The 26,920-nt window shown below is 35.2% G+C and overlaps 1 protein-coding gene across 1 annotated transcript in view; it reads left to right on the top strand.

The window, feature by feature from the left end:
* ACSS3 (acyl-CoA synthetase short chain family member 3) overlaps positions 1-26,920 on the top strand; it is a 135,151-nt gene that overhangs the window by 73,012 nt on the left and 35,219 nt on the right. The window contains exons 8-9 of the mRNA XM_037513928.2: positions 12,524-12,675; positions 20,595-20,698. Coding sequence (XP_037369825.1) covers positions 12,524-12,675; positions 20,595-20,698 — 256 coding nt within the window. The remainder of the gene's footprint in view (positions 1-12,523; positions 12,676-20,594; positions 20,699-26,920) is intronic.

Genomic DNA, 26,920 nt, shown 5'->3' with positions numbered 1-26,920 from the left:
AAAACTTCAAGTTGTACACCTTAAATATATATAATTTTAATTTGCCAATCATGCCTCAAGGAATGCTGTTTCTATATAAAATTAATAAGCAATAAATGAATTTTCTATACTTACACCAATAAACAAGTTTTATTGTTATTATTATTGTTTTTCCCAAGTAATATTCTATTTGAATGAAGAGTAATTTTTCTGCCTAAATGTATGAAATGTTTTTTACTAGACAACCTCACATCTCTTCCAATTCATACATTCTAGGATTTGTTTTTATCCAATATCATTTTGAAAATTTCCTACCACAACATTGAGGGTACCAAAGATGGAGTGAGGGACTGTAATGCCTTCAATTTCTAAGACTGCAAAATCCTCCTTCTCTGTTTTGTAGGTGAAAGGTTAGCTTAGGAAATCAACTTACTGTTCTTTGAGTGTTATTACCTAGGTCTAGATCTGGATTATTAGTAACCGATCACCCTAAATCTAGTTGGTATTAAGTCATAAACTGGTTGGTATACTTGATCGTAATGGGAAAAGTGTCATTTTGTACTTAATTACAGTCTCTCTGAAACTCCTCATGAAAGGAAAATTTGTTCTTGTTTTACATTTGTTTGCATTTCAAAATGTATACTTTAGAGGAGCAAGCCATTTCAATAAATTCTTTGATATGCTCACCAGGGCAGATGACTGTGTTAATTCAACAAATAACTTTGAGGATATATATGGCACTCTGCCTTCTTAGACAATAAATTAGTTAGAGGAATTAGAGGACTTTAGATTCTGAATTGTAGTGCAACTGGACTGAAAATGTGGAAGATCTTGCTTTGCTTCTTCTACCTATATGACCTTGGGCAAATTAATTCAACCCTTCAGGAATCTATTACCTCGTCATTAAAACTAGACAGTTGATACATTCTCCCAGTTCTGCATTTCGATGAATCTTCTCAAAGTCAATTGATCCCATTTTTTTCTAGAATAAATATATTATTTGATAACATGTTTTAATTTTCTAGCTCTGGAGTTCATTCCAATTTCTCTTCACAGTGAGTGATGCTGACTCTTCAAGTGCATTTACTGAAAAAAAAAAAAAGTTTCATTCTAAAGTAAATTTAAAAGAAAATTTTTAGTGTTTGACAGGAAGCATAGCAGTTAAGATTTCCATAGTATAATTCCTAAAACTCCTACATATTAATTGGCCTCAGAAAATGTACTCAGCTCTTCTCAGCATCAGTGATTTATATATTTTCAATATTAATAATATTTTTCCTGTATGTTGGTTATTCTATGAGAAATTTTCAGAATAGTTGCCAGGAGGCAGTAGTACAGTAAGTGTTGGATAGAATAAACAACTCATTATTCAAAATTATGAACTCACACTTTTCCAGAATAAGTCTACAATATAAAATATAAACACCAACCCATTCATTCCCAGGCAATCCAGCCATTGTACTGTTTGCTTTTCAAGTACTCCACATTTCTTCTTTCAAAGTCTGTTTGTCCTCACAGCTCTGACGCAGCCACCAGAGCACTGGAAGCAACTCCCTTTGGAGCCTATTAATTCTCTTCTAAGCACAAGGCAAAGGAATCAGCACACAGAGATGTGTTGATCCGGCTACACAAACATTGAAAAATGAACAGCAGATGTGGAAAATAACCAGTGGTCTCTCCCCTCATGGATCTGCCCTTTCAGAGTAGACCTTGTGAGGGAAATAAGAGTGGCCTTGAAGTCTTTCTTCTGTGAATAATATAGTACATTTCATGGTTCACCATTATTCAAACATTTATAATCTTTTGTTTCAATGCTTTTGATGGTAATTGTCTTTAATGGTTTTTAAGCTGTGTATGTATAGATATTTTAAAACTTCAAACTATTCATTGATAATTTCTTATTTAAAGCTCTATTCCTGAATTCATATGAGGAAGGGTTTTGATAACCCTCTCCTTTCTTTGTTAAATGAGTAGTATGAAAATGGATTCTCTATATACATAAGACTCAAATAAGATATTAAATGTGAAAATATATTGAAAGCCTCAGAAGAAATATGTACCATAGTAAAATAGAACTTTGTATACACATATATGCATGTATATATAGAATATGATCCATATAAAATACAATCTGCAAATATATATAAAATATGGGTAATTATCTTCCCTTCATATACATGAATCCAATTTTAAGTCAATCCCAATTATGAAAGTCTCATGTTTGAGAATATTGTGGATAACAGCTTCCAAATTATTTTTATATTGAACACTCTTGTTACATCATCCCCCTTATTTCTTCAGTGCATGTGTCTGCTAATTCTGTGGATACTTTAGTAGATACTGCACTAGATCTATAATCTCTATGGAGTCATCCTGTAATGCAGTTTTCCCACATGGACCTTCTTAATTCTTAGTCCATTTCAGGCTTCATGTTGACAACATACCTGTTATTTGCATGTACATTTCTTTCATTTTTTGCAAGACATTTGAATTTTCATTTGTTATAGTTTGATCTAATTTGAAGATCTCGTCTTCCAATGACAGATTTATTTTTTTCAAGAAATAACAAAGATGTTACTTCCTGTTAATGTGTAACATCAAGTTCTATGTTCGAGTTACTTCAAAATCAGCTTTTTAGAGCAATTATATTACAGGATATGCAGAACAACAGTATAACTCTTCATGTTAATGCTTTGTTGCAAATTTACGTGTTTTATAGTGAAGATCGATAACTTTCAGAAACTCACATAATTTACAAATCTTGGTCAATCCCTACTCAGTACTATGCTTAATAATTTCAACTTAAATCAGCTTGGTTAACCCCAGTGTCCTAACGCTGTAAGTAACTTCAATACCTCTTGGCTTTTAAGACCCTTCTCAAGTCCTATGAAGATGATATTCTTCCTTGTTCAGTAAATTTAACAAACTTAGATTTTGTTCAATGAACACTTTATATATGGAGATTCAATTATTAAATGAATTTAGAAGGGATGTAGTTATAAAAAAAAGAAAAAAAGATTGATAGATATCATGTTGCTAACAAGCTATCATGTTGCTAACACATCCTGGGTATATATCATAGACTTTGTCTCTCATGAAGTGAAAAATGATTTTTCTCCTTTTTTAAAAAAAATCTAGTGTAACAGCAATGGCCTTTTCTGTACATATGGAACAAGAAAATGATGACTCAGTTATTACTCTGATTCAGGTTATATGATATGATCTTCTCAATTGAAAGAGATTATAAAGCAGATACCAACATCTTTTAGCTATCTCACATGACTAGCTATTCAAGGATATTTTGAGTTTATTGTTTTTCTTCGTGTGTCTGTGTTTTAAGTTGGAGCAAGCAAGTACAGCTATTGTCATAGCTCCATCAACAATATTTCTTGGTCCCTATTGTGAGCTCAGTGTCTTGCTAGAGGCTGATAGGCAACCTAAGTAGATATCAGATATACTCTTTTCCCTAAGAGCTGACAATATTGTTAAAGAATTAAGATTAATATAAAGGAAAGAAAGCAAACATTTTGAGTCAGTGCCTAACTGAAAATGTCTTATGCTGGGTAGAAGATATGAAATTTTCATTTGGAAACTGGATTGGGCCTTTGATAAATGGTCAAAATTTATTATTATACCAGTTTTGATGTGATTTTCTGATGATGGAATTAAATGTAGATCAAAGAAATTTAATAAGCTATCTTAGGTCACATAACTTGTAAATGGCTGAATTGTGATTTTGCAATGTTCAAAAAAATCTGCCTACTAGTCCTTTAAAGGAGTTTAGGACTGGAGTAGAAAGGGCAAACATTATGGATGAGAAATTATAAATGGTAAATACTATTATTGATTGAGTGTTGGGTGATCAGAGTTCTTCTAAGCACTTCATATACAGGATCTTAATTAATTCTACCTAGAAATCCATGAGGTAGATATTTCAAATACCCATTTACAGTGTGGAAATTGAAGATTGAAGATATTAAGTAACTTTACCAGTGGTACAAGGGTGATGGAAGTAGAATTTAAAACAAGATTGTCTAGTGCTGTCTCGTGCTAATTTAGAGTGATTGTTGATTAGTGTAAGCTGTGTGACCAAAGTCAGGGTATCAGCAATTTGAGCATTAAGGAAAAGGCATTATGTTAGGTTGTTACATAGATAGTGTAAGACAGGGGTAAAGGCCTTTGAAAAAAGATCTGATGTCTTTATTTATTTATTTTTAAAGATTTATTTATTTATATTTATTTATTTATTTATTTATTTGTACAAGCACTGGGTACAGTCAGAAGCGCGGGAAGGAGAGAAAATTCACCAGAGCCAGAGCAGGGAGCAGAACAGCCAGAAGAACCGAAGTACACTGCTAAGGGGAGCAGTGGCCGGCAGGCGAGATCTGCCCGCCATGTGGGACCTCCGCTGGTGGCCGGGGATCGAACAGATGCTGCAGAGGCTGCGGGCAGCTTCGCAGTCCCGCGCTCAACCGCTGCGCCACAGGGGAGGCCCAGATCTCATGTCTTTAGCTAAGACTACATATATAATGACAGTATTAACTCAACTATTCAGTAGAAGAAACAACTATTGTGAAATGAAATGGTAGTTTTCATTTTCACAATGTTGTGTTTAAAGGTGCTACTTAGACCTTTGTATGATATTGGGAAGTCAGACTTGAAACTCAGAAAAACTTTTGGAATGAAAGAGGTAGAAAAGTTAATATTTTAAATTCTTAAGTTGGTCAAGATACTCAGGTGAAGATTTGGCAGGAAAGCTACATCGAGAAACTGGAGAGGCAAAGGGAGAATCAGAAAAGCCACGTGGAAAAATATTTATAATTTCTCTGACTACTAAAAATGCAGATATGTCAGAGTCCCTAATTAGTTCATCACTGAGTCTGCAGAATTACCTGTTCTAATGCTCTATTTCATTTACTTGGCATTATTATTTTCAGAGGTAAGCATCTTTTACCTGCAAAAGGTATGGATACTTATGACCGAGATATAAGTAATGACTTATTCACTGGGGCTAGCCTCATTACAAGACCCAATTTGGTCAACTCTTAGAGCTGGGGAAGTCAGAGGAAAAACCAAAACAAAGAGATAGCTCAATTTAAAAATTATTTTCAGTTTTTTTGTGGTATATTTGACAAATTATAGGATATATCACATGTACAACATGATGATTTTATATTCTTTTTTTAATAATAAATTTTATTTTTATATATCCCATGCAATTTCATATTCTTATATATTGTGAGAAAATTCCTCCCATCTAATTAATTAACTCATCTCTCATTTCACACATTCACTGATTTATGTTTGCTTACAACATTTAAGTTCTTAACAAATTTCAATTGTACAATACAATGTTATCAATTATAGCCACCCTGTTTTACATTAGATCCTCAGACCTTATTCATCTTACAGCTGAAAATTGGCAGAAAGGGATATAGATGTAGGTAAAGTTATGGGTAAACACACACATTTCTAGTATATATAAATATGTATGAAAGGGTCTTTGAACTAAAGCCTAGGAGAAGTAATACCTTCCCAGTACTGGAAACTAGAGCATGTTCTTAAGGAAAGGAAAGTCTTTTTTTTTTTTTAATATTTATTTATTTATTTATACAAGCACTGCATACAGTCAGAAGCGCGGGAGGGTGAGAGAATTCACCAGAGCCAGAGCAGGGATCAGAACAGGCAGACTGATAAAGAAATACACTGCTGAGGGGAGCAGCGGGCGGCTGGAGAGGTCTGCACGCCATGTGGAACCCTCTCCCAGGGGTGGGCCAGGGATCGAACTGACGCTGCAGAGGCTGTGGGCAGCTTCGCAACCCAGCACTCAACTGCTGCGCCACCCGGGAGGCCCAGGAAAGGAAAGTCTTAAGGCATGGAGTGGTGATGTCTGTCATCTAGCACTAAGAATTGTCATCAAGCTGGAAGAATTGTAACTCTATGGTATTGCCCACAGGAGACACTGAAAAGAAATTGTCAAACAGCAAACTTACAACAAGTATTCATTTGAATCATTTAAAACTGCTGATATTCAACTGATTTTGACTTATAGAAATGGCAATTTCTTATAATCAGGTAATAGGAAGGTAAAGAAACAAATTGGTCAAGGACCTCAGAGAATGACTTCCAAATTTTGGGGTTTTAAGACTATTTAATGGAAGTGGATTAAATGAGTATTATTTAGGCAACTTATCCATACAGTGGACAAGAAAATAAACATGTATGTTATCTACCTGTACATCTCCACTCTGGCTTCATCCAAGCTGTTTCTCAGAACTAAGTAGGAAATCTCTGAAGAGAACTCCCTATGTTTGGGGAAGTGCTCATATACCTACAAATGTTTGGGATATGGGCGCCTTTTCAGAATATAATATTAAAAGGTACCGACTTTCCTCCCTAGAAAAATGAATATATACACTTTTAAAAATTTTTCTAAGGTTCACAACTCCCCTGAAGTTCAGGTGAGGAACCTTTCTTCTAAAAGATTAAGATTCATTCCTCTCCAGTAGTGATACAACTAAACTGAAACCCCAGATGGAAATGTTAATGCTGTGTTATCTCTGGGCAAATCAGAAAGACTGCTGGGCCAGAGTTAATTCTTCTTTGGAGAAAGGGCCATTGTATTCAGGGTGTGAGGTCCTATAAATCATGATATATGTTCAGTATGGAGTTTGGCTTATACAGCAAAGCATAAAATATTTGGCATAATCAGATGTTTTTTCCAATTATTTTCTTAGTATATGAACTCCTACAATTAGTTTTCAGTTATTAGTATATACTTTTATTAATACTTGGTTTGACTCATTTATTTATAGCACATGTAGAAAACCAGGAAAGGTTAGTATTGAATTCTAGACTCATCTACTAAGACAACCAGGCAGATGGGTATTGGAAAATAGCGTTAGCTTGGGAAGTGCTTAGTATCTAAGGATAATGTGTTGGTCTCAACCAGGACTGCAGATTAGAATCACTTAGGGGACACACAGAATACTAATGCCAAGCCCCAATTCAAGACCAGTAGATCAGAATCTTTGAGAGTGGGGATCAACCATTTGGTACTTTTCCAAAGTGTTGGTACATTTTGACTCGCCCGCTGCTCCCCTCAGCAGTGTACTTCGGTCAGCTGCCTGTTCTGTTCCCCACTCTGTCTCTGGTGAGACGCCACACCCCACACACCTCTGGCCTGTATCCCAGCTCTTGTATGCATAAGTAAATAAATCTTAAAAAAATAAAGTACATTTAGGATTGACAATCAGTGGGTTAGAATAAAATTAGATGTTCTGAATGAGATGAAGAAAGAGGAGATGGCAGCCTTTCCTCACAGATGAGGCTAGTTGAATGAAGGTAAATCTCCAACAAATATTTGAGGAAGTCAGTTTGATATAAATTTATAGTCATCAGATTGTATTTATAAATTTCACTCCTTAAAGAGTTAAAGGTCTGAGAGCATTAAGGCATAGAGTAGTGATGTCATCTAGCACTAAAGTAGTAGTAATACTTTAAATATTGGGACGATACAATGTGCATAATTGAGAAAGAGGGACATTAGGGAGGAAAAAAAAACCTTTTTTTGACATAAGTTACACACTGATTTTGTTCATATTGCAAAAATCACGGTTCCCTGTCCCAACTGTCCATTTTCTCTCAACTGGAAGCAGTCAATCTTACCTGCACAATAGTATGAACAGTTTTCCCCCTTTTTAAAATTATAAATGGTATTGGACAAATGGCAGGCACACTCTTCTGCATTTTGCTTCCCCCCCACCACTAAATAGTATCTCCTGAAGAAATCGTAAATCGTTACCTTTTTAACAATCTCAAGATTAAGGTTTGAACCTCAAACTCTCATTCTTGAAAGGCATGAGACAACAGGAACTCATTAAATGCTATTGTCAATTTTGTCCTTCCAAAATAAACAAGGCAACACTGCAGCTTCTGTCTGCTGACATGAAATTCACAACCAGCTCATAAGGGGTATGCTGCCTTCACCTTACAACTGCAGTGGAAACATGCCTTCGGTGATCTTCTTAGATGTAGAGTTCAAAAAGAGACCAGATGTATTCTAAGCCTTCCACAAAATGAAACAAAACTGCAGTTGACTCAAAAACTGTCTGTCGAAGACTGAGAACCACAAGTAACCTTGACCATATTTTTGGAAAAATGGAAATCATTAGATTAAAAATAAAGCAGATACATACATGAGATATATTTTTTTTTTGCTCAAAAATTTAATTCTAGTATTTCAGTGTATCTCTGTTTTCCAAAGTTCCTCGATTTCTCTACTTTCCTGTGCTGAAGTCTTAACCTCAGGAGAAATGGTGCGAAAAGTCAGGACATTAACTGGTTTTCTAATTCAGGACTTGTCATTTGCAGGCTGTTAATACTAGCACCATGAATCATAAGTGGTAGGAAACTTTACAGTTAAGTTAATTTTAAGATATTTGGTAGCTGTCTTGGTTTCTGTGCTTTGCATCAGTGCTTACCAATTATTAATATTAACAGTTGCTATTTCATAAATCCCTGATGTTAGAAAACATAGTAGCCAAAAGCTTACATCACCACTTCACCCTTATAGGGATTGCTTTCTGCCTTGTTATCTGGGCATCAACCAACAGTATAGACTTTAGTCTGGGGAATCAAGGGGACAAAGCAAAGACTGGAAATATGGTTTGAATTTTGAAGATTCTCAAATTATTGTTAACTTTGAACTCCGTACTGCTTTTGGTGTGTGCATTTTTGTTAAAAATTCCTAAAATCTTTTTATTTTTAAAGTGGTGGTTATTTAGGCTATTTTTCCTTACTGAATATGCATATTCTGAAGTCAGTGTCACTTTCTTCAAGCACCTTGAAATATTAGTGTGTTGCTGCTTATTTTGTTAAAACACTGTAAAGAGATTATATTGCCTGTGTGTGCATTCTTGTCTGTCTGTGCAGGAGGGCAGGAGAAAAAGTGTCCTATAAAATCAATAAGTTATCAGTTCACTTTTATTTCATATAATAAAAGAAGCTTATAGGCTTTGCTTCAGTTTTCTGAAGCCACTCGTGGTGAGAGAAGCTGAAAACATACAGGTCCTATGTTTATTATTTCCCTTTATTAGACACAAAAAACTTACAGCATGTGCTCTGTAATTTTAAATAATATTTGGACTAACACACACACATACTAATAATTACTAGAAAGTAAATTCCACTGGAGCAGTGTCTTACCTGGCTTGTTTATGAAATTATTCCCAGAATTTAGAACAGTACCTAGCCCATAGTAGATGCTCAGTAATACTTATTAAATGAATGTAATAAACGTCTAATTTTTATGATTTGTTTATATGTGAACAATGGTCTCTGATGAAAGATCTTTTTCTGTGGTGTGTTATATTGCAGGAAGTGTTAGCATCATCTGAATTAATGTTTATGTTAATCAGCAGGCTGTTTGGAGGAACAATACTTTCTTTGATACATCATAATGTTTTAATTAAAATTTGAGGTCAAGTAGAATTCCTAGAATATAAAAAAGTTAAATATATAAATATTAAAGTATTGTTAAATTAGGAAATCATCATATTCATAGCTCTGACTGTTCTTGTGGGAATGAACAATAAAATGCAAAACAACTGAACCTTTCTAAGTTCTATTAACTTCAGAAGAATATTGTGAGCTTTTATGCATCATTTCTTTAAGTGTCCTCATAGTAATACTATCTTGTCATGATTTTTATGCTCAATAAATACAATATTGATGGAAATTTGTTTGGTGCAGGGTCAGAATTACTAAAGTAGTTATAAGGTTATATTATTTATAAAAAACATGGTACACATTTTAACTAATATGTTTAATACTTAAATTGCATTGTTATTACCAGATGTAGTTCATTGAAGACACTGTATAAGTACATCAAATTGTGCCCTCTGTGTAGGTAGTCATGGGATAGCATTTTATTATACTGCTAATATCACCCTTTAGTTAGCATATTATCACTTTCCATGATACTGGGACTGTGGTGGAATTCAACTCCAATTGTCTATAAAATATCTTTCTTCAGTGGAGGTCAAATTACTTTCAATATCTCAGCACTTTTAGTTTATTGAGAAAACACTGGGAAAGTGATTTATACTTACTTAGCAGAAAGAAAGAAAATGGAAGCATAGACAGGGCAGTCAGTTGCAAGAGGTCAATTAATAAATCATTTTTAAGTGTATGAGATCAAATTTTGCAAGTCACAACCAAGAACACTAAGGACAAATGAGTGCCTAAGACAAATCAAAGAAATGAAAGTCAACTATTTGCATAGCTATGAGAAAGAAAGTGGCTGATTCTTTTTATTTATTTATTTATTGACGTAATGCTGGTTTGCATTATTGCTGGTTTACACTGATGTGCTCAAAGCTTCAAAACTTGTGAGTCAAATTATGGATATGTGTTGCCAAATTCTATTTTGGAATTCTTTTGGTATTTCCCTAGGTACTGACTTCTGTTTTGAGAGAAATGCATTTGATTATCTTAAGGAAACAGTTATATATTCCTATTTATTAATTTATTTTCTTTTTTTTTTATTGAGGTAACATTGGTTTACAAAATTGCATGTGATTCAATCAGAGGATCACATCTCCACAGATAGAAGCTCGTCACCACACCACACCCACCACCACCGTGGCATCCACAGTTCTCCAGCATAGTCAATCGTTTCCCCTCCTTACTTCCCCACCTCCTCAATTTTACAGCCTCAATTCCATAGTCAGATTTCTAGGGTTTTTTATTGGTTTAATTTTGTCTGACCCTTTGTTTTGTTTCACTCTATTCCCCATTTGAGTAAACCCATCCAATATATGTCGTTCTCCTGCCTTTATTTCACTTAGTGTTATCCCCTTTAGTTCCATCCATGTTGCTGCAAATAGCAAGTCATCATTTTCTATAGCTAAGTAGTATTCCATTGTGTGTGCGTGTATATATATATATATATATAAGACACATATATATATATATATAAAACACATCTATCTATCTATCTATCTATCTATCTATCTATCTATCTATCTATCTATCTATCTATCTATCACGTCTTCCTAATCTACTACTCTATCCTTGGGTGCTTAGGTTGTTTCCATAACTTGACTATTGTAAATAGTTTTGCAATGAACTATTGAGTGTAAATGAGTGTAATGAGTGTAAATATCCCTTGGAGTTAGTGTTTTTTCACTCTTTGGATAGCTGCAGTAGGAGTGGATTGCTCTATCTATTGAAATGGACATTAATATTTTGGGAAACCTCCACACTGTTTCAAACAAGGCTGGAGCAGTATATATTGCCCCCAACAGTTCCTTGCCAACCCTTATTTCTGCTCTCACAGGCATGAGATGGTATCTCATTGTGGTTTTAATTTGCATCTCCCTGACAATAAGTGATGGTGAGCATCTTTACATGTGCCTGTTGGCCATCTATATGTCTTCTTTGAAGAAGTGTCTGTTTAGCTCTGCTGCCCATTTTTTGATTGGGGTATTAGTTTTCTTTTTGTTGAGTTGTGTGAGTTATTTGTATATCAACCCTTTGTCAGATTTATGATGTGCAAATATTTTCTCCCATTTAGTTTGGTGTCTTGTTTTACTGATAGTTTCTTTCACTGTGTATAAGCTTTTTGCTTTGATTTAGTCCTTTAGCTTTTATTTACTTTTCTTTCTCTTGACATTGGCGATAAGTCCACAAAGACATGTTCAATGCCAGTGTAGTGGGGTTTGACCTATGTTTTTTTTAATGTATTAATGACTTTATGTCTTAAATTCATGTTTTTAATACATTTTGAGTGACTTTTTGGAAGATGTGAGGTGGTGATTATTTTCATTATTTTGCATGAGCCTGTACTGTTTTCCCAACACTATTTTTGTAATTGACTCCCCTCTCTTCTTGGTATACTCTTAGCTTCTTAATTATAGATTAACAGTTAGTAGCTATGTGTGTTTACTTCTGGACTCACAATTCTGTTCCATTAGTTTCAAATATTTTGTAAAGTTTTATTTGATTTGAAATTATAACTTTAATTTTATTTATTTTTAATTAATTAAATTTGTTTCTTCCATCATTGTAGTCCCCATAGTTCTCCCACCACTGTAGCACCCATGAACTATTACCATATTCCCTTGTGAGATTATAACTTTTAATAGTGATTATGAAAAAAAAGTGTTGGTGTTAGAAATTCATAGCAACCATATCTGTCGTGTCATTCACCCCACAAAATAATACATTTAATTTCTTGGCAAGTAGGAGACTGTCTTGTGTCATTAATTTGAATATAATGTATATTTCCTGTCCTTTATCTTTCAAAACTTAAGAGAGGAAAAATTGCTATTTGAAAAGCTTTAAGGATTCCATCTTGGAGCAATTGACCTCTTATGCCTGCACATGTTATTTGTTTTATTTATGGTAGAGTATTTAAAAAATAATATTTATTGAGAACCCCATTTTATTAATATCAATGTGTAAAAATGTGTAAGTATTGAACTGTCAATGAACTATGAGACATTTTACCAAGTGACATTATAAATGAATCTCATTGTAGGGGAAGCCTGTGGGAACACCAGATGCTAGTGCTTATTTCCGTGTGCTGGCGGAGCATGGAGTCGCTGCCTTGTTTACAGCGCCAACTGCAATTAGAGCAATCCGTCAACAGGACCCTGGGGCAGCCTTGGGGAAGCAGTACTCTCTGACAAGGTGAACTCGAGATGCACAGAGCAAATTACATTAAAAACTGCAATCAGAATGAATAACTCAACATTCTGTATTTTTTCTGGCATTGGAATACCACTGTGGATAGAGCCAAAATATTCTGAATGTTATTAAGAATGACTGTTCTAAATATATCTTTGAAATAGTTGGAATCTTAGCTAAACAATAGATTTTTAAAGATTTAAAATACCATATTTTGCATATTTCAATTCAATTTGTATGTATGTATATATGTATATAAATATGCAAGTGTTACAAGTTTACTACATAAGTTTATAGATATACAACAGGATGATAGCATCTAGCTGCCTTTTGAAAATAAAGTGGTTTAAATAGTGGGAAAAAATTGTTTTCGTATATGTGGTTAAGGTGAAAATTATAGTCAACAAATTACCTTTGTTGAAATAGTAAGGAAATTTTTTTCTGTTTTTTTGTGACATTATCTTCTGAATAATTTAGGTATTTTATGCTCATTTATTGACATTCCATTTAGCTGATTGATATGTATTTTCAAGGAAATTTATATCAATTTATAACTTCAAGGCAGTTTCCAGCATCAATTCTCATTGAACCTCTTTGAATTTGGTTACTGCCGCCATAAACTAAGTGAAGAGATTTTGTAATTTCTTCAAGTCAAAAAGTAGGTTTGATTTTAAGTTGATTTGAACTTTTTAAGTTATATGATAGATTCATAAATTTTATGTTGTTATGCTCCAAAGAAGGACTTCAAATACACATCTTAATCCAGTGGCACATGTCAGCAAAGAGCTTTCAACTCGTGCAGGTCACTGGCTTTGTTTATTTGATTTTTTTTTCCCTTTATTTTTTACTATATAAAAAAAAATCTGGATTTCCAATTTTTTTCTATTATATAAAGAATATACTCTTATTAAAATAAAAAAAATTCATGAAGTGAATCTTCCTTTATAATATTACTGCTCACCCTCTCTCCTTCCTTCCTTTACTACAGTTCTACTTAGTGTTTTCCAATTCAGCCAAAAGGTAAAATCATCTTAGGCTATATGACATCTCCATATCCTAAGACAATTCCAGGAATTTTGAAGAAACAGTGACAAGTTCCTTGTATGACAAGTGCATTCCAAACTCAGGACATGAAGTTGTTTGATCAGCAAGCCAAGGTCTCTTTGCTGCATCATCTTCTTGTTTCCATCTATATATGAGGTTTTAGATATTATACTTTACTGTGAAGGCAGTAGCCATTTTGCATAATGTATAAAGCATCAAATAATACTGAATTTATAGTATATCATCTTTTCAAGCTAATTCCTTTAGAAACAGAGTATGAGGTTTTAGCATTAGAGAAAGTGCAATACGCTTTCCTAATCACACCCTTCTATCTTTAGATACCTGAGTTATTCATAATGGTGCAAGGATATAAACACTATAAACACCCTCAATTATTCAAATTACTGCTATTAATAAATGCAGACTCTCACCGATCACCTCTTATGTGCCAGGCACAAGCAATTTAAGTTTGTTATCTCATTTAGTCATCAAAAATTGTGGATTTGTAGCACTTGTAATTATCCTCATTTTGCAAATGAGTCAAGTTAGGAACAGATAGTTGAACTATTTACATGGAAACTAGCTTGGCATTCTGACCTATGTCTAAACTCTTAATTAAAAACTAAAAACTTTAAAAACTAAAGTCTTAATTAAAAACGCTGACTCATTCTTCCTATGAGGGGAAACTCAAGGGCCAGCTTGACCTAGGGGGTTTTGTCATTCATAGCATGAAAGTAGTTTTTGCTTTTTACATATTTTTCATCCATTCAAATAATGTCTTCACTGGACTATTGTAGGAGATTCTCAACTTTTGGACTAACAGAATGCTAGAAACAAAAGACACCTCCAGAATTCAACTATCACATTTTATTTTATTTTTTAAACGTTTATTTATTTATATATTTATTTACTTATTTATACAAGAACCAGGGTACAGGCCACATGCACGGGAGGGTGAGAGGATTCACCAGAGACAGAGCGGGGAACAGAACAAGAATACACTGCTGAGGGGAGCAGCGGGCGAGACAAGAGAGGTCTGCTGTGCCATGTAGAAATCTCGCAGACCAGTCGGGATCGAACCGGTGCTGCAGAGGCTGAGGACAGCTTCACACTGCTGTGCTCTACCGCCTATGCCACCAGGGGAGCCCCAACTATCACATTTTTAAAAACATGAACACTGAAGCCCAGACGAGTTAGGTTTGGATTAGAGACAGAATAAAGAACTCAAGTCTTCTCATACAATTATGCCTTTAGTTTCATATTTAGATTCAAAATGTTTCATACTGAGTGAATTGATATTCACTAGATATAATTGCAAGTTTATGATTTATTTGCAGTTTGCTACTCTTTTACACAACCTTTCAAATGACTTTTTTCTTAAAAAAAGATGTTATAAATATTGCTTTAAAATAAATTGAGGACTTGCCAAAAATCCCAGCTCCCTCAGCAAATTTAAGTGTATACTCTAAAATAGGGAACTAACTAGGACTATAAATTCATTTTATCATAGATGTCTAAAATCTGGAAAAGTAGATTAGAATTCATCTAGTGTAATCATCTCATTTCACAGTTGAGAAAACCTTGTCACAGAGGTAAAATAACATTCTCAGGATTACAAAACTATTCTAGGGCAAAATTGAGACTAGGAAGTATGGTATAGAAATAAAGATTCTCACTCTGGAATTAGATTCCCTGGGTTCAGATCTACAATCTGCTGACTGTAACCTCATGTACGTTACACAGTTGTCTGGTTTTATTTAGTTTTTTTTTTTTTTTTTTGTGGGACATACAGATAGTAAAAATACAAGAATATAATGAGAATAAGAGGTGCATAATCCAGGCAAATTCCTTGAAACAATTATTCTTATAAACTCTTTTAGCTATGATTATCTTCTGCTTTCTAAATCACTGCTTCTTTTTTTTTTTTTAATGCCATCATACAAATTGATTGACTCAATATCTTCTGTTCAATTTTAATTAAGTTAGAAAAAAAATTCAGTTCTGGGACTTCCATTTAAAATATCACTGTAGGGGGCCTCCCTGGTGGTGCAGGTGGTTGAGCGCAGTGCTGTGAAGCTGTCCTCTGCCTCTGCAATGCGGGTTCCATCTCTGCCGGCTGCAGAGATACCCACATGGCACGGCAGACCTCCCCTGTCTCGCTTGCTGCTCCCCTCAGCAGTATATTTCAGTCAGTCTGCCTGTGCTGTTCCCTGCTCTGTCTCTGGTGAATCCTCTTACTCTCCCCCACATCTGGCCTGTACCTCGGTTCTTGTATAACAAATAAATAAATCTTGAAAAAATAAATAAATAAAATATCACTGTACTCCATACTTTGATGCAGTCTCCCCTCCCCCCGCCCCATTACATAAAAATGAAGGATACTACAAAAGAAAGAAAAAACAGAGTTTCAGACCCGAATTTAAAATAAACATTTTGTAGAACTGGAAGTGGAATACATTTGCAATGGTAATTGAGGCTGAAGTCAGACATTTGCAAGGTTTGCTGTGCACATGCAGACACTGGCGGCATGATAGGGACTCCCGACTCCCAGTTCCTGCTTCATTCACGGAGACTGGAGATCAGAGCCACAGCAGAGCTTGAGGAAGGGCAGGGGTATGACTACCTACCCTGGAAGGTAGACCAAAGTACAATGACGTGCATCCATTACTTCATCATATTTTTACTGATCTAAATGTCCTCCACTTAAAACCCTTCCATTACGCCTAATATTGAGGACTTTAAAATCTATATTCATGATACATAGTGTTTTCAGATTTTCCTTTCTAGTAGTGTCAGAGATTTTGTTTGCAAGGTTATGCTGGTCCCATAAAAAGATTTTGAAAGTGTTTTCTCTTCTTTATTTGTGGAAGAGCTATGTAAAACTGATGTTATTTGAAAACTGGTTTGAAGTATTTATAAATGAATCTATCTTGTCCAGAGTTTACATATTGGAAAGCTTTGAATTATGGGTTAAATTTCTTGTGGTTCAACCTGCTTCAATGTGTGACTAGATGACTTCCATTAGTTTTGGAAATATATTATCTATTATCTCTTCAAATGTAGCTTTTACCTTATGCTCTCTTCTTTGGTTTTGACAATTTAATGACACATGTGTTAGAACTATTTACCATAGCTATACTATATCTTTTCTCCTTTATTCTTTGCAGTTGAAATTGGATTATTTTCTTTAAATCTATATGTATTTTTAAAATTTTTTTTAAAGATTTATTTATTTATTTATACAAGCACTGGGTACAGTCAGAAGCGCAGGAGGGTGAGAGAATTCACCAGAGCCAGAGCGGGGAACAGAACAGGCAGACAGACGGAGGACACTGCTGAGGGGAGCAGTGGTAGTGGCAGGAGAGGTCTGTGCACCATGTAGGACCCTCGCCAGTGACCTGGGTTCAAACCAGCGCTGCAGAGGCTGCGGGCAGCTTTGCAGCCCAGCGCTCAACTACTGCACCACCAGGGGAGGCCCTAAATCTGTATTTTGGATCTTCAGTCTTCTCTACAGCAGTATCTAGCCTTTCCATTTTTAAGTTTACTTTTTTGGCTTAAAAATTTCTATTTGATTCTTTATTATGATATCCTATTCCTTTTTTGGCATCAGTCATTAGTTCACGTACATAGTCTTCAAAGGTATTTTGAAGTCACTGTCTGATAACAAAATTACCTGGCTTTCTGTGTGGATGTTTTCTTTTTAAAGATTTATTTATTTATTTATTTATTTATACAAGCACTGGGTACAGTCAGAAGCACGGGAGGGTGAGAGAATTCACCAGAGCCAGAGTGGAGAACAGAACAGGCAGACTGACGAAGTACACTGCTGAGGGGAGCAGCGGGCAGCAGGAGAGGTCTGTGCGCCATGTGGGACCCTCGCCCGGTGGCTGGGGATCGAACCGGCGCTGCAGAGGCTGTGGGCAGCTTTGCAGCCCAGCGCTTAACTGCTGCGCCACCAGGGGAGGCCCGTGTGTGGATGTTTTCTAATATCTCTTTTCTTTCTTCTGTCATATGAGCTGTTTTCCCAATAGACCATTGCGTGTGAAAAATTAATATAGTTACTTTGAGACTCTGGATGTTCTTACAGTCCCATAGAATAATCTTTATTTTGGCGGATCATTAACATAAAGGAAGATCACATTGATCCAGCTAGAGATCTAGTTGATTTGCAGCTAGACTTTGATATTTGAAAAGTTTCTTTCTGGTTTTTCTCTGTTGTTGGGATCACTTTCATTCTGCCATTGAAAGCTTCGATGTTTTACAAAACTCTTTAAATATTGTGGGTGTTGAACTCCAATTTTTCTTTCCCAAGAAATTGTGATGGCTAAAAAAGGATTGTTCATTTTCCAAGTCTCTCCAACACAGCTTTTGTTCGTTTTGTCAGTTTTCCTACCAATGTTTGTCTTGACAAATATCTCAAAGTAGGAAAAGTGGCAAATTAATGTCAGACTTTCTTCTCTGTACATTTTACTTTTTGGAATCTTAATGTCTAAACTGCTCATTGCCCTGTTAATTTTCAATACCTTTAAGACATGTTTCTTTTTTACATTTTGTTCAGCTTTCCTCCTTATACTTGAGAGACAGATTAATATAATCTTGCTGCAAAATGCTAGTCAGTCATTGACAGAAGTCAAATTCATGCATAATATTAACATGGCCGTGTTTACATTTTGAGAGTGAATTCTGGTAGAGAACAAGGAGAAGAAAGTAGAATAAAGGAAAGATGGAGATAACCATAGGGACATAAATGGCAAATTATAATGATATTCTGTCATGTGAACTGGAAGTCGATGAGGCATCACTGAAATAATCGATTTTTATTTAACTTCTGTTGGCACAATGAAGAGTAATTTTCACTTGTTTGGTAACTTATGAGCCTTGAAAAAGTCACTTTATTTTTCTTCTGCCCTTACTTTATTACCTGAAAAGTCTTCCCAGAATTGATCTTTAGCTTTTTATCCATTTCTATGAAGCTTCTTATCTATTTTGAACTAAAATTAATATGAAAGCATTACTGTTTCTTTTTCCCTTTTCCTTCATTTTCAGTTTTATTTGAGTCAAATAATTTCATAAGGAATTCAGGGAGAGTATACAGGTCTCATTATCATGAATCACTCCCCCCTTTACTACTTCAGATATTGTTATTGTTTCATGTCTCCTGTGTTAAACATTTAGAAGTAAATACATTTCTCATGAGTATGTTGAAGTCTCAACCTGGCCAGAAGAGACAAGATAGACCTTGTTTGAATCAAAGTAGGTTTCATACATTCAACTTACTATCCCTACTGAGCCCCCTAGACTGCTAATTGAGTTCATGAAAGCCAGTGTCTGCTCTTTAGTTCTTTCACTATTATGAAACTCAAACTTTCCTTAAATAGCCAGAACTTTTCTCTTTTCAAATCATTCTTCTTTTGTCAATTTCTACACTCTTGCAAAACAACATGCCTCCTCTTTTACTTAAAAGAATAAATTAACTGAAATGAAATTTCCAACTCCCCACTTCTATACTTTACCTTTCAAGTTTTTTTTAAAGATTTATTTATTTATGCATACAGGAGTTGGGGTGTAGGCCAGAGGTGCATGGGGGGTGGTGATGTGAGAGGATTCACCAGAGATAGAGTGGGGAGAAGAACAGGTAGACTGACAAAAATACACTGCTGAGGGGAGTAGCAGGCAAGACAGGAGATGTCTGCTGCGCTGTGCCATGTGTGTCAAGGATCTAACTCATACCTCAGTGGCTGCTGATAGCTTCATAGTGCTGAGCGTTAACCTCTTGTACAACCAGGGAGGACCCCCTTTCAGGTTTTTAAGTACCCAAAAGTCCCAAGTACCAGAATAATTGTTTGGTATTGAGGTCATCAAGATGAATGCTACTAAGGAACTCATAATCCATTGTGGGAAATAGACAAGAAACAAGGAATTATAGAAAGAGATACATGTTGATAGTAGAGACAGGAGCAGCATGTGGTTGAAGTATAGAGGTGAAAGTATTTGAATCTCCTTAAATTTTCACGAGATAACGCGATAACTTAAAGTATGGTAGGAAACATTGTTCAGGATGATTGGGCAGGTATTTAATTGTTTGATTTTTTTTATTGAATAATAATGATTAAGTCTCCATACACATATTTTTTCCCCCTTTGTCATAAAGGTCATGGGGGCATGAGAATGGAATAAACAGTCATTCTCTTAATGAACTATCACCGATGACAACCTAATTTTCTATTTCATCTTCTCTATTGGGTGTCTAATGCTCCCTGACAAAGATTCCTCACCTCTTCATAGCCTTGTATTCCTTTTTATAAGAACCTTTTTAACTTAGAATGCCATGATAGCATTTTACTTTTTAACAAGCTACTTTTTCTTATATAAGATTTAGAATAGGAGAAATGTATTTGAAATTAGAATATTCTTTACCACAAGAAGGGGCAACTATATTATATTTATGGTCATGTTTGCTGCTTAGCTGATACTTGTGAATGTAATTTGATATAGTCTTAAGTAGAATACAGGATCAAACTTGGAGCTAAAATTAGCAGAATTAATGTCAAGGACAGGAAGATTTTTCATTTTTGATCATTCGATTAATATGACAGATATATTACAAAGATTAACTCACTGCCCTTCTCAAAATTGAGCTGAAGCTGTGAATTCTACTTTTGAAACATCTTACACCAATGCTGCAGTATGCATTTGGTTACATTTGCATTAAAACTAATAATGGTCTCATGATTGTACAGTATGATAAGGTAGTGATGTGGCTGTTTTTCCTTTGATGTAATTAATGTTGTTAGATTCTACAATGTTTTCAAGCATGTAGATAAAATCATTCAGCTTCATTTTCAATGAATGATTTGAATTTACTCTTTTATATTCAGGTTCAAGACATTATTTGTGGCCGGAGAGCGATGTGATATAGAGACACTCGAATGGTCCAAAAAGGTTTTCAGAGTACCTGTCCTGGACCATTGGTGGCAAACAGGTGAGCACTTTCCAAGCATGTACTTAAATATAGCAGAAATGCTCATAATCACTGTAAGAACTGGAGGAATTTTGAACTCTGAACACTGAGTACAAACTCAGCATTTAGTTGTCTTAGGTGTTAGTGGAAACAACCAATCTGTTGATTGTCTTATTGTTAAAACTGTCTTTGCAAATGATGTTGATGTCACCATTTTCTTGGTCTTAGATATAAAACACGAAGACCTATTGTTTCTCTTCCTGTTTGTTTCCTCTACCCAGTAAGTCACTATATCTCAGATTTTCTTTTGAAGTGTTATGTTGGAGTCATCCCATCTTCACTACACGCTTTGAGCTATAGCAGCTGTGTTATTATCTGTCCTGATTTAAATTGTCCTTATCACTCATCTCTGTGCTCTCTGCTTTCCTAAGCACCCTGAACACTGCTCCTGGTGTTTTTTTCTTAAAGGGCTGTTTCTTTCGTAGGATTTTCTGTGGTTCTCAACCTCCCTCACATTTCTTCTTCTTAGCATTCAATACAGAGAATTTAATTTTTCTCCAAAATATTTACTATTATATATGTAATTTATTTACTTATTTATTTTGCTTATTCTCTATTTTCTTCCCACTAAGTGATCAACAGGAAACAAATTATAATATCAATTGTATAGAATATAAACTTTAGCACAAATAAAAAAACATTCTGCTCTTTATTTTGAGGGATGATTGTATATGTAAGAGAGTGAGTAGATTATCTGAAATCTAATCTCCTACTGAATATGAAGATATTGTTGGGTTTTCCATTTGACCTGCTGAAAGTAGCCATGAGCTTAATAATACATGTGGAGTTAAATATGTGCATATTTTAATTCAATTCTGCTTAGATCAGTGATTTAATTTGCCACCCTTTTATATTATTGTTTTCAAAATTCCCTTCTGAGTAACTGGGACAGAATCAAATTTTGATTAAAAACATTAATAAAGATACTTGCAAAAATTAGTTCTGAGGTTTTAAATGACTAGAGTGTAGAAGATCAAATGAGTAACTAAGACTGAAGCTAGTGTTTGATAGCTCAGAATTCTTTACAATAAACTATACTTTTGTATTATCTCCTTGGGTATTATTCTTTGAAAAATGTGTTTTCTATATATTTTGTAATATGAAATATAAAGTGAATGATCAGTGCAAAATACACATTCCTTAAATAACACAAAAATCAAAAGGAGATCATCTACTCTCTAGTTTGATTTGTTAAGGGAGAAATTTCTTATCTAAATTTTTTTTTTTTTAAATGTTTTTTTTTTTTTTTTTTAATAGAGGCATGTTTTATTTATTTATTTATTTATTTGTTTTGTTTGTTTGTTTATACATGCACTGGGTACAGTCAGAAGCACGGGAGGGCGAGAGCAGAGCAGGCAGAAGGACCGAAGTACACTGCTGAGGGGAGCAGTGGGCGGCAGGAGAGGTCTGCGCGCCATGTGGGACCCTCCTCCTGTGGCCGGGGAGCAGCCAGGGATCGAACCGGCGCCGCAGAGGCTGCGGGCAGCTTCGCAACCCAGCGCTCAACCGCTGCGCCACGGGGGAGGCCCTCTTATCTAAATTTAAAGAATAAGAAAGATAAGACTGAATTTGGAGAAAGAGCAATCCTATGTGTGGAAATTCATAAACACAAATGAATCTTTATAGAAATGATGCATCCCATTTTCACCAGGACAGTTTTAACAGCTCTTGTCTTGGGCAGGAAGAAGAAAAGACCTTGCCACCTATAAGATGGCTTTCTGTTCCTGGTTAAAATAGAGTTTATTTTTCTCACACAAATGACCTTACATAAATACTTGCAGGGAAGTTTTGTTTTTCCCTTCGTAAAGGTGACAATGCCAAAGCTTATTGAAGGAAACCAACATGGCAATAAATAAAATTATGGTTCTTTTTCTTATTGATATCTTTCTACATAATAGCTTGTGCAGACGCATGTAGTTAGTGCATCCAGGCTTACAGACAAGCTCACTGAAGCCTGAGAAACAAGTATATGAGGTCCCTGGTGGGTGCTGAGCTTCATGTGAATTTGCAATTTTTCTTTAATGTGTTGTTCAAAAGGAATTAATAGCCACATCATGTCAGTGTGCTGTCACTTTAATCAACTTTGAATGGGTGCTTATTACTGTGGAAAACATAGTGGATTTCTACTAATAATAACTGATTCTTTGCATCCTCCCCATTCAATTTTACAGCATTTGATATTTTACCCAATTAAAGTATACACATGCATACATATGTGTAGGGAGATAGCCTAACTAGTGTGTAGATAGCCTCATATTTTCTTAAATAAATTCAACCTAGGTGATGCAGATGTTAGCTATTAACAAAAAATCTAGTTAGAATCTTTATTCATCACTTCAGTTCATTATTTTCAAAATTGTACGTTGCTGTAATTACAAAGTGATACTGAAATTTAGCATTTGCAACTGTCCAACCTTTCTTAAGGTTGCAACTGTCCAACCTTCTTAAGGTGATATCAAATTTATCTTAAGGTGATATCAAGTTACCAGTAATCACTAGGGGAAAATGAAATGCCTATGGATTATTATTAACTCTCAGGGCAAAAAAAGAATAAATATTTCGTGCACATTCATGAATTTCCTAATGTTTGATAGCAAATTGTAATGTCAAATGGATAAGGATGCACTTCCCAAGAGGTATGCTAGTAAGCTGCTAACATTTGAGGGAAGGTTAAGGTTTGACCAAAGGAATATTTTTTTTTATTTCAAATTTCAAATTTTCTACAGGTCTCCTTTGTTATTGACATACAAACTGACTTGTTAGAATACAATTGCACATTTTCATGAGCCTTCCTTATAATGTATAATTTATGAATTTTCTCTCTGATTACATTAATATATGTGTACAAATGAGCTGTCTAGAAATTGTGGTGTATAATTTGGAATTAGTAAAGGATATGTTAAGTAACTAAAGTGTATGAATAAACATTGATTAGTTACTGTGACTTGGGTTATAAGAAGGCACTCTGTAGTCAATTCATTTATATTACCATGTTGTTTTTGTTACACAAGTGAGATTTGTATTATCAACAACAGATTTCTAGTGACTCACATCCTCTTTTGATCCATTAATAGTAACACTTTTTGGAATCTGATTTAAATAATATCTAAGATTCTAAATTGCGAACTAGTCTGGAAAATCCAAGAACAAATCAAACCCTGTAGAAGCATTTTCATGAAGAAAATTCATTGTTTAACACCACTGAGACACTAAACCCATGTTTTGGATTGTAATAATGTAAACAGTTAACACTCTCATGAAAGAAATTGGTCTTGCTACCTTTAGGATAGTTGTATTTAATTGAAGATTATGAATTCAGATTCACAAATGTGGGTAAAAGTTACTGTTCATCTACATGTTTTTTTTCTTCATGATAATTTATCCATAGAATGATGGAAAACATGGATTATTGACTGGAATTTTCGTTTTCTTTTTAAAATATAGAGAAAAGAGGTATGAAACCAAAATTTAAAAAAGAAAAAATTAAGAAAATAGATAATTTTTCTACCATACTAAGATATGGTAATTCATGTACAAAAAAATAAACAGGAAGAACTGTGCTGTTATAGATCATTTTTTGTACTAAAAGATTTTTCAGAAATCAAACAAGAAGCACAATTTTAGAAAGAACAGTCAGTGCAGTCATGGTGTCCTTTGCACCTTTATGTTCCTTACTTAAGATGACAATAAAAGAATTGTTTCATTTGCGAGTACATGTCCTACTACAAAAAAATTCCTTCAACTTCAGAGACTAACTACTAAAACCCAAAATAGAATAGAACTTATTCCCTTTAGTGGTTTTATTCCTTTCTCCCTCCCTTCTGCCCTTGCTTTCTCCCATCTCTTTTTCACTCTCCTCTTTGATTTACTCCTTCTCCGCCCTTTGTCAGTTTTTTTTTAATTGTATTTTTTTGGGGGGGCCTCCCCAGTTGCGCAGCGGTTGAGCACTGAGCTGTGAAGCTGCCCGCAGCCTCTGCAACGCCAGTTCGATCCCAGGTGCTGGGCGAGGGTCCCACATGGCGCGCAGACCTCTCCTTCTGCCCGCTGCTCCCCTCAGCAGTGTACTTCATCAGTCTGCCTGCTCTGCTCTGCTCTCCGCTCTGCCTCTGGTGAAATGCCTCACCCTCCCATGCTTCTGACTGTACCCAGCACTTGTATAAATAAAAAAATCTTAAAAAAATAATTCATTGGTATTTTTTTTAATTGTAATATTTTTTATGGAGGCAATTTTGGTTTATGATATTGTGTATGATTTAGGGGTATAGGTTCACACCTCTTCAGATGTATGTTACTATACCACATCCTCCATGAAAGCACCAGTCATCTTCCACCATAATCCACTGGGCCCCCTTCCCAATTTTGCGCCTCACCCCAACCCTTTCCTTCTGTAGCCTCAGTTCTGCAGTCAGATTTCTTTTTTTAAAAAAAGATTTATTTATTTATGCATACAAGAACTGGGGTACAGGCCAGAGGTGCTGGGTTGGGGTGGGGTTGAGAGGATTCACCAGAGATAGAGTGGGGAACAGAATAGGCAGATTGACTAAAATACACTGCTGAGGGGAGCAGTGAGTGAGTCAGGAGAGGTCTGCTGTGCCATGTGGGTAGCTCTCTGGCCAGGGATTGAACTTGTACTGCAGTGGCTGCGGATAGCTTCATAGGTTGCATCTTAACTCCTTGCGCCACCAGGGATGCCCTGCAGTCAGATTTCCAGAGTTCATTCTCTGTCCCTTTGTTTTGTTTCTCTGTATTCCATATGAATGAAATCATCTGGTATTTGTCTTTTTCCTTCTGACTTATTTTGCTTAACATTATCCCCTCCAGTTCCATATATGTTGTCACAAATGACAATAATTCATTTTTTTAAAAGCTTGGTAGTATTACATTATATTTATATACCATATCTTCCTAATCCACTTCTTTGTCCTGCACACTTAGGCTATTTTCATTACTTGGCTATTGCAAATGGTGCTTCAGTGAACATAAGAGTGCATGCAGTCCCTCAAATTACTGATATTTTTTTTCATTCTTTTGATAGATACCCAAAAGTGGAGAGGGATTATTGGATCATATTGTAGATCTATTTTCAATATTTTGAGAAACCACCATACTGTTTTCCATAGGGTTTGGACAGGTCTACTTTCCACCAAGTGTGTATGAAGTTTCTTTTTCACTCCATACCGTTATCACTTCTTACTGTTATTTAATCCTGGCTGAAAACACTATATTCTCTCAGTTGTTACTGGTTAGTAAATTAAAGACAATGACTGTAGTGTTAGAATACTCAAGTTCCACAGTGACTTCAATACCAGACAACTTGAAATTTTTTTTTAAACTAACAATTTTATTTTTTTAAGGTTTTTTTTTTTTAAGATTTATTTATACAAGAACCAGGGTACAGGTCAGAGGCGTGGGAGGGTGAGAGGATTCACCAGAGACAGAGCGAGGAACAGAACAGGCAGACTGATGAAATACACTGCTGAGGGGAGCAGCGGGCACAACAGGAGAGGTCTGCCGTGCCATGTGGGACCCTCACCAGCCGGCCGGGATCAAACCCACGCTGCAGAGGCTGCGGACAGTTTCACAGTGCAGCGCTCAACCACCTGCAGCACCAGGGAGGCCCCAACTTGGTGAAATTTTTAGATAAAAATAATCCATGATTCTTACAATCTGCTGGCAGATCATATCTGTGTGGTTCTCTTCAGATACAGAACTTAAGCACTGAAAAAGATTTCAAGTATCCTTATGCGCAGGTCATGATTAAGTAACCGAAAAAGGTAATGACCAGGAACTTGAATAGCATTGGGTGATTTAGTTGTTTGTTTTTATGTTGCCATCACTTTAATGGAAAACTAAAATTTTTCATAGAATTTTAAAAACCCTGAAGATGTATTTTAATGAGAAAATGGTAGTCACCTAAGGGATTGAGACATTGCTGATGATTGAAGTTATTGATCTTACTTTATCTGCCTTGAGCCCTTTGCTGAATTCTTATATCTTGGAATCATCACAGTATTTCTCTCCCCGTTTGATTGAACTGCTGTGGTTTTAATTGCAATTGCCAGTTCCGAAATTACTATCTTCTATATATAGCCTAAACCCCTCCTTTGAAGCGCAATCTGATAATTCTGGATTTATTAAAGTGGACCCAAAGGCTCCGGCAAACTTCAATCATGTCAGTTCTTA

This window comes from Talpa occidentalis, unplaced genomic scaffold (genome assembly GCF_014898055.3).
Source record: "Talpa occidentalis isolate TD23 unplaced genomic scaffold, MPIMG_talOcc4v2.1 talOcc4.16, whole genome shotgun sequence".
Taxonomy (NCBI): Eukaryota; Metazoa; Chordata; class Mammalia; order Eulipotyphla; family Talpidae; genus Talpa; species Talpa occidentalis.
Note: the sequence above shows the minus strand (reverse complement) of the source record. Positions and strands in the feature narration are given on the sequence as shown.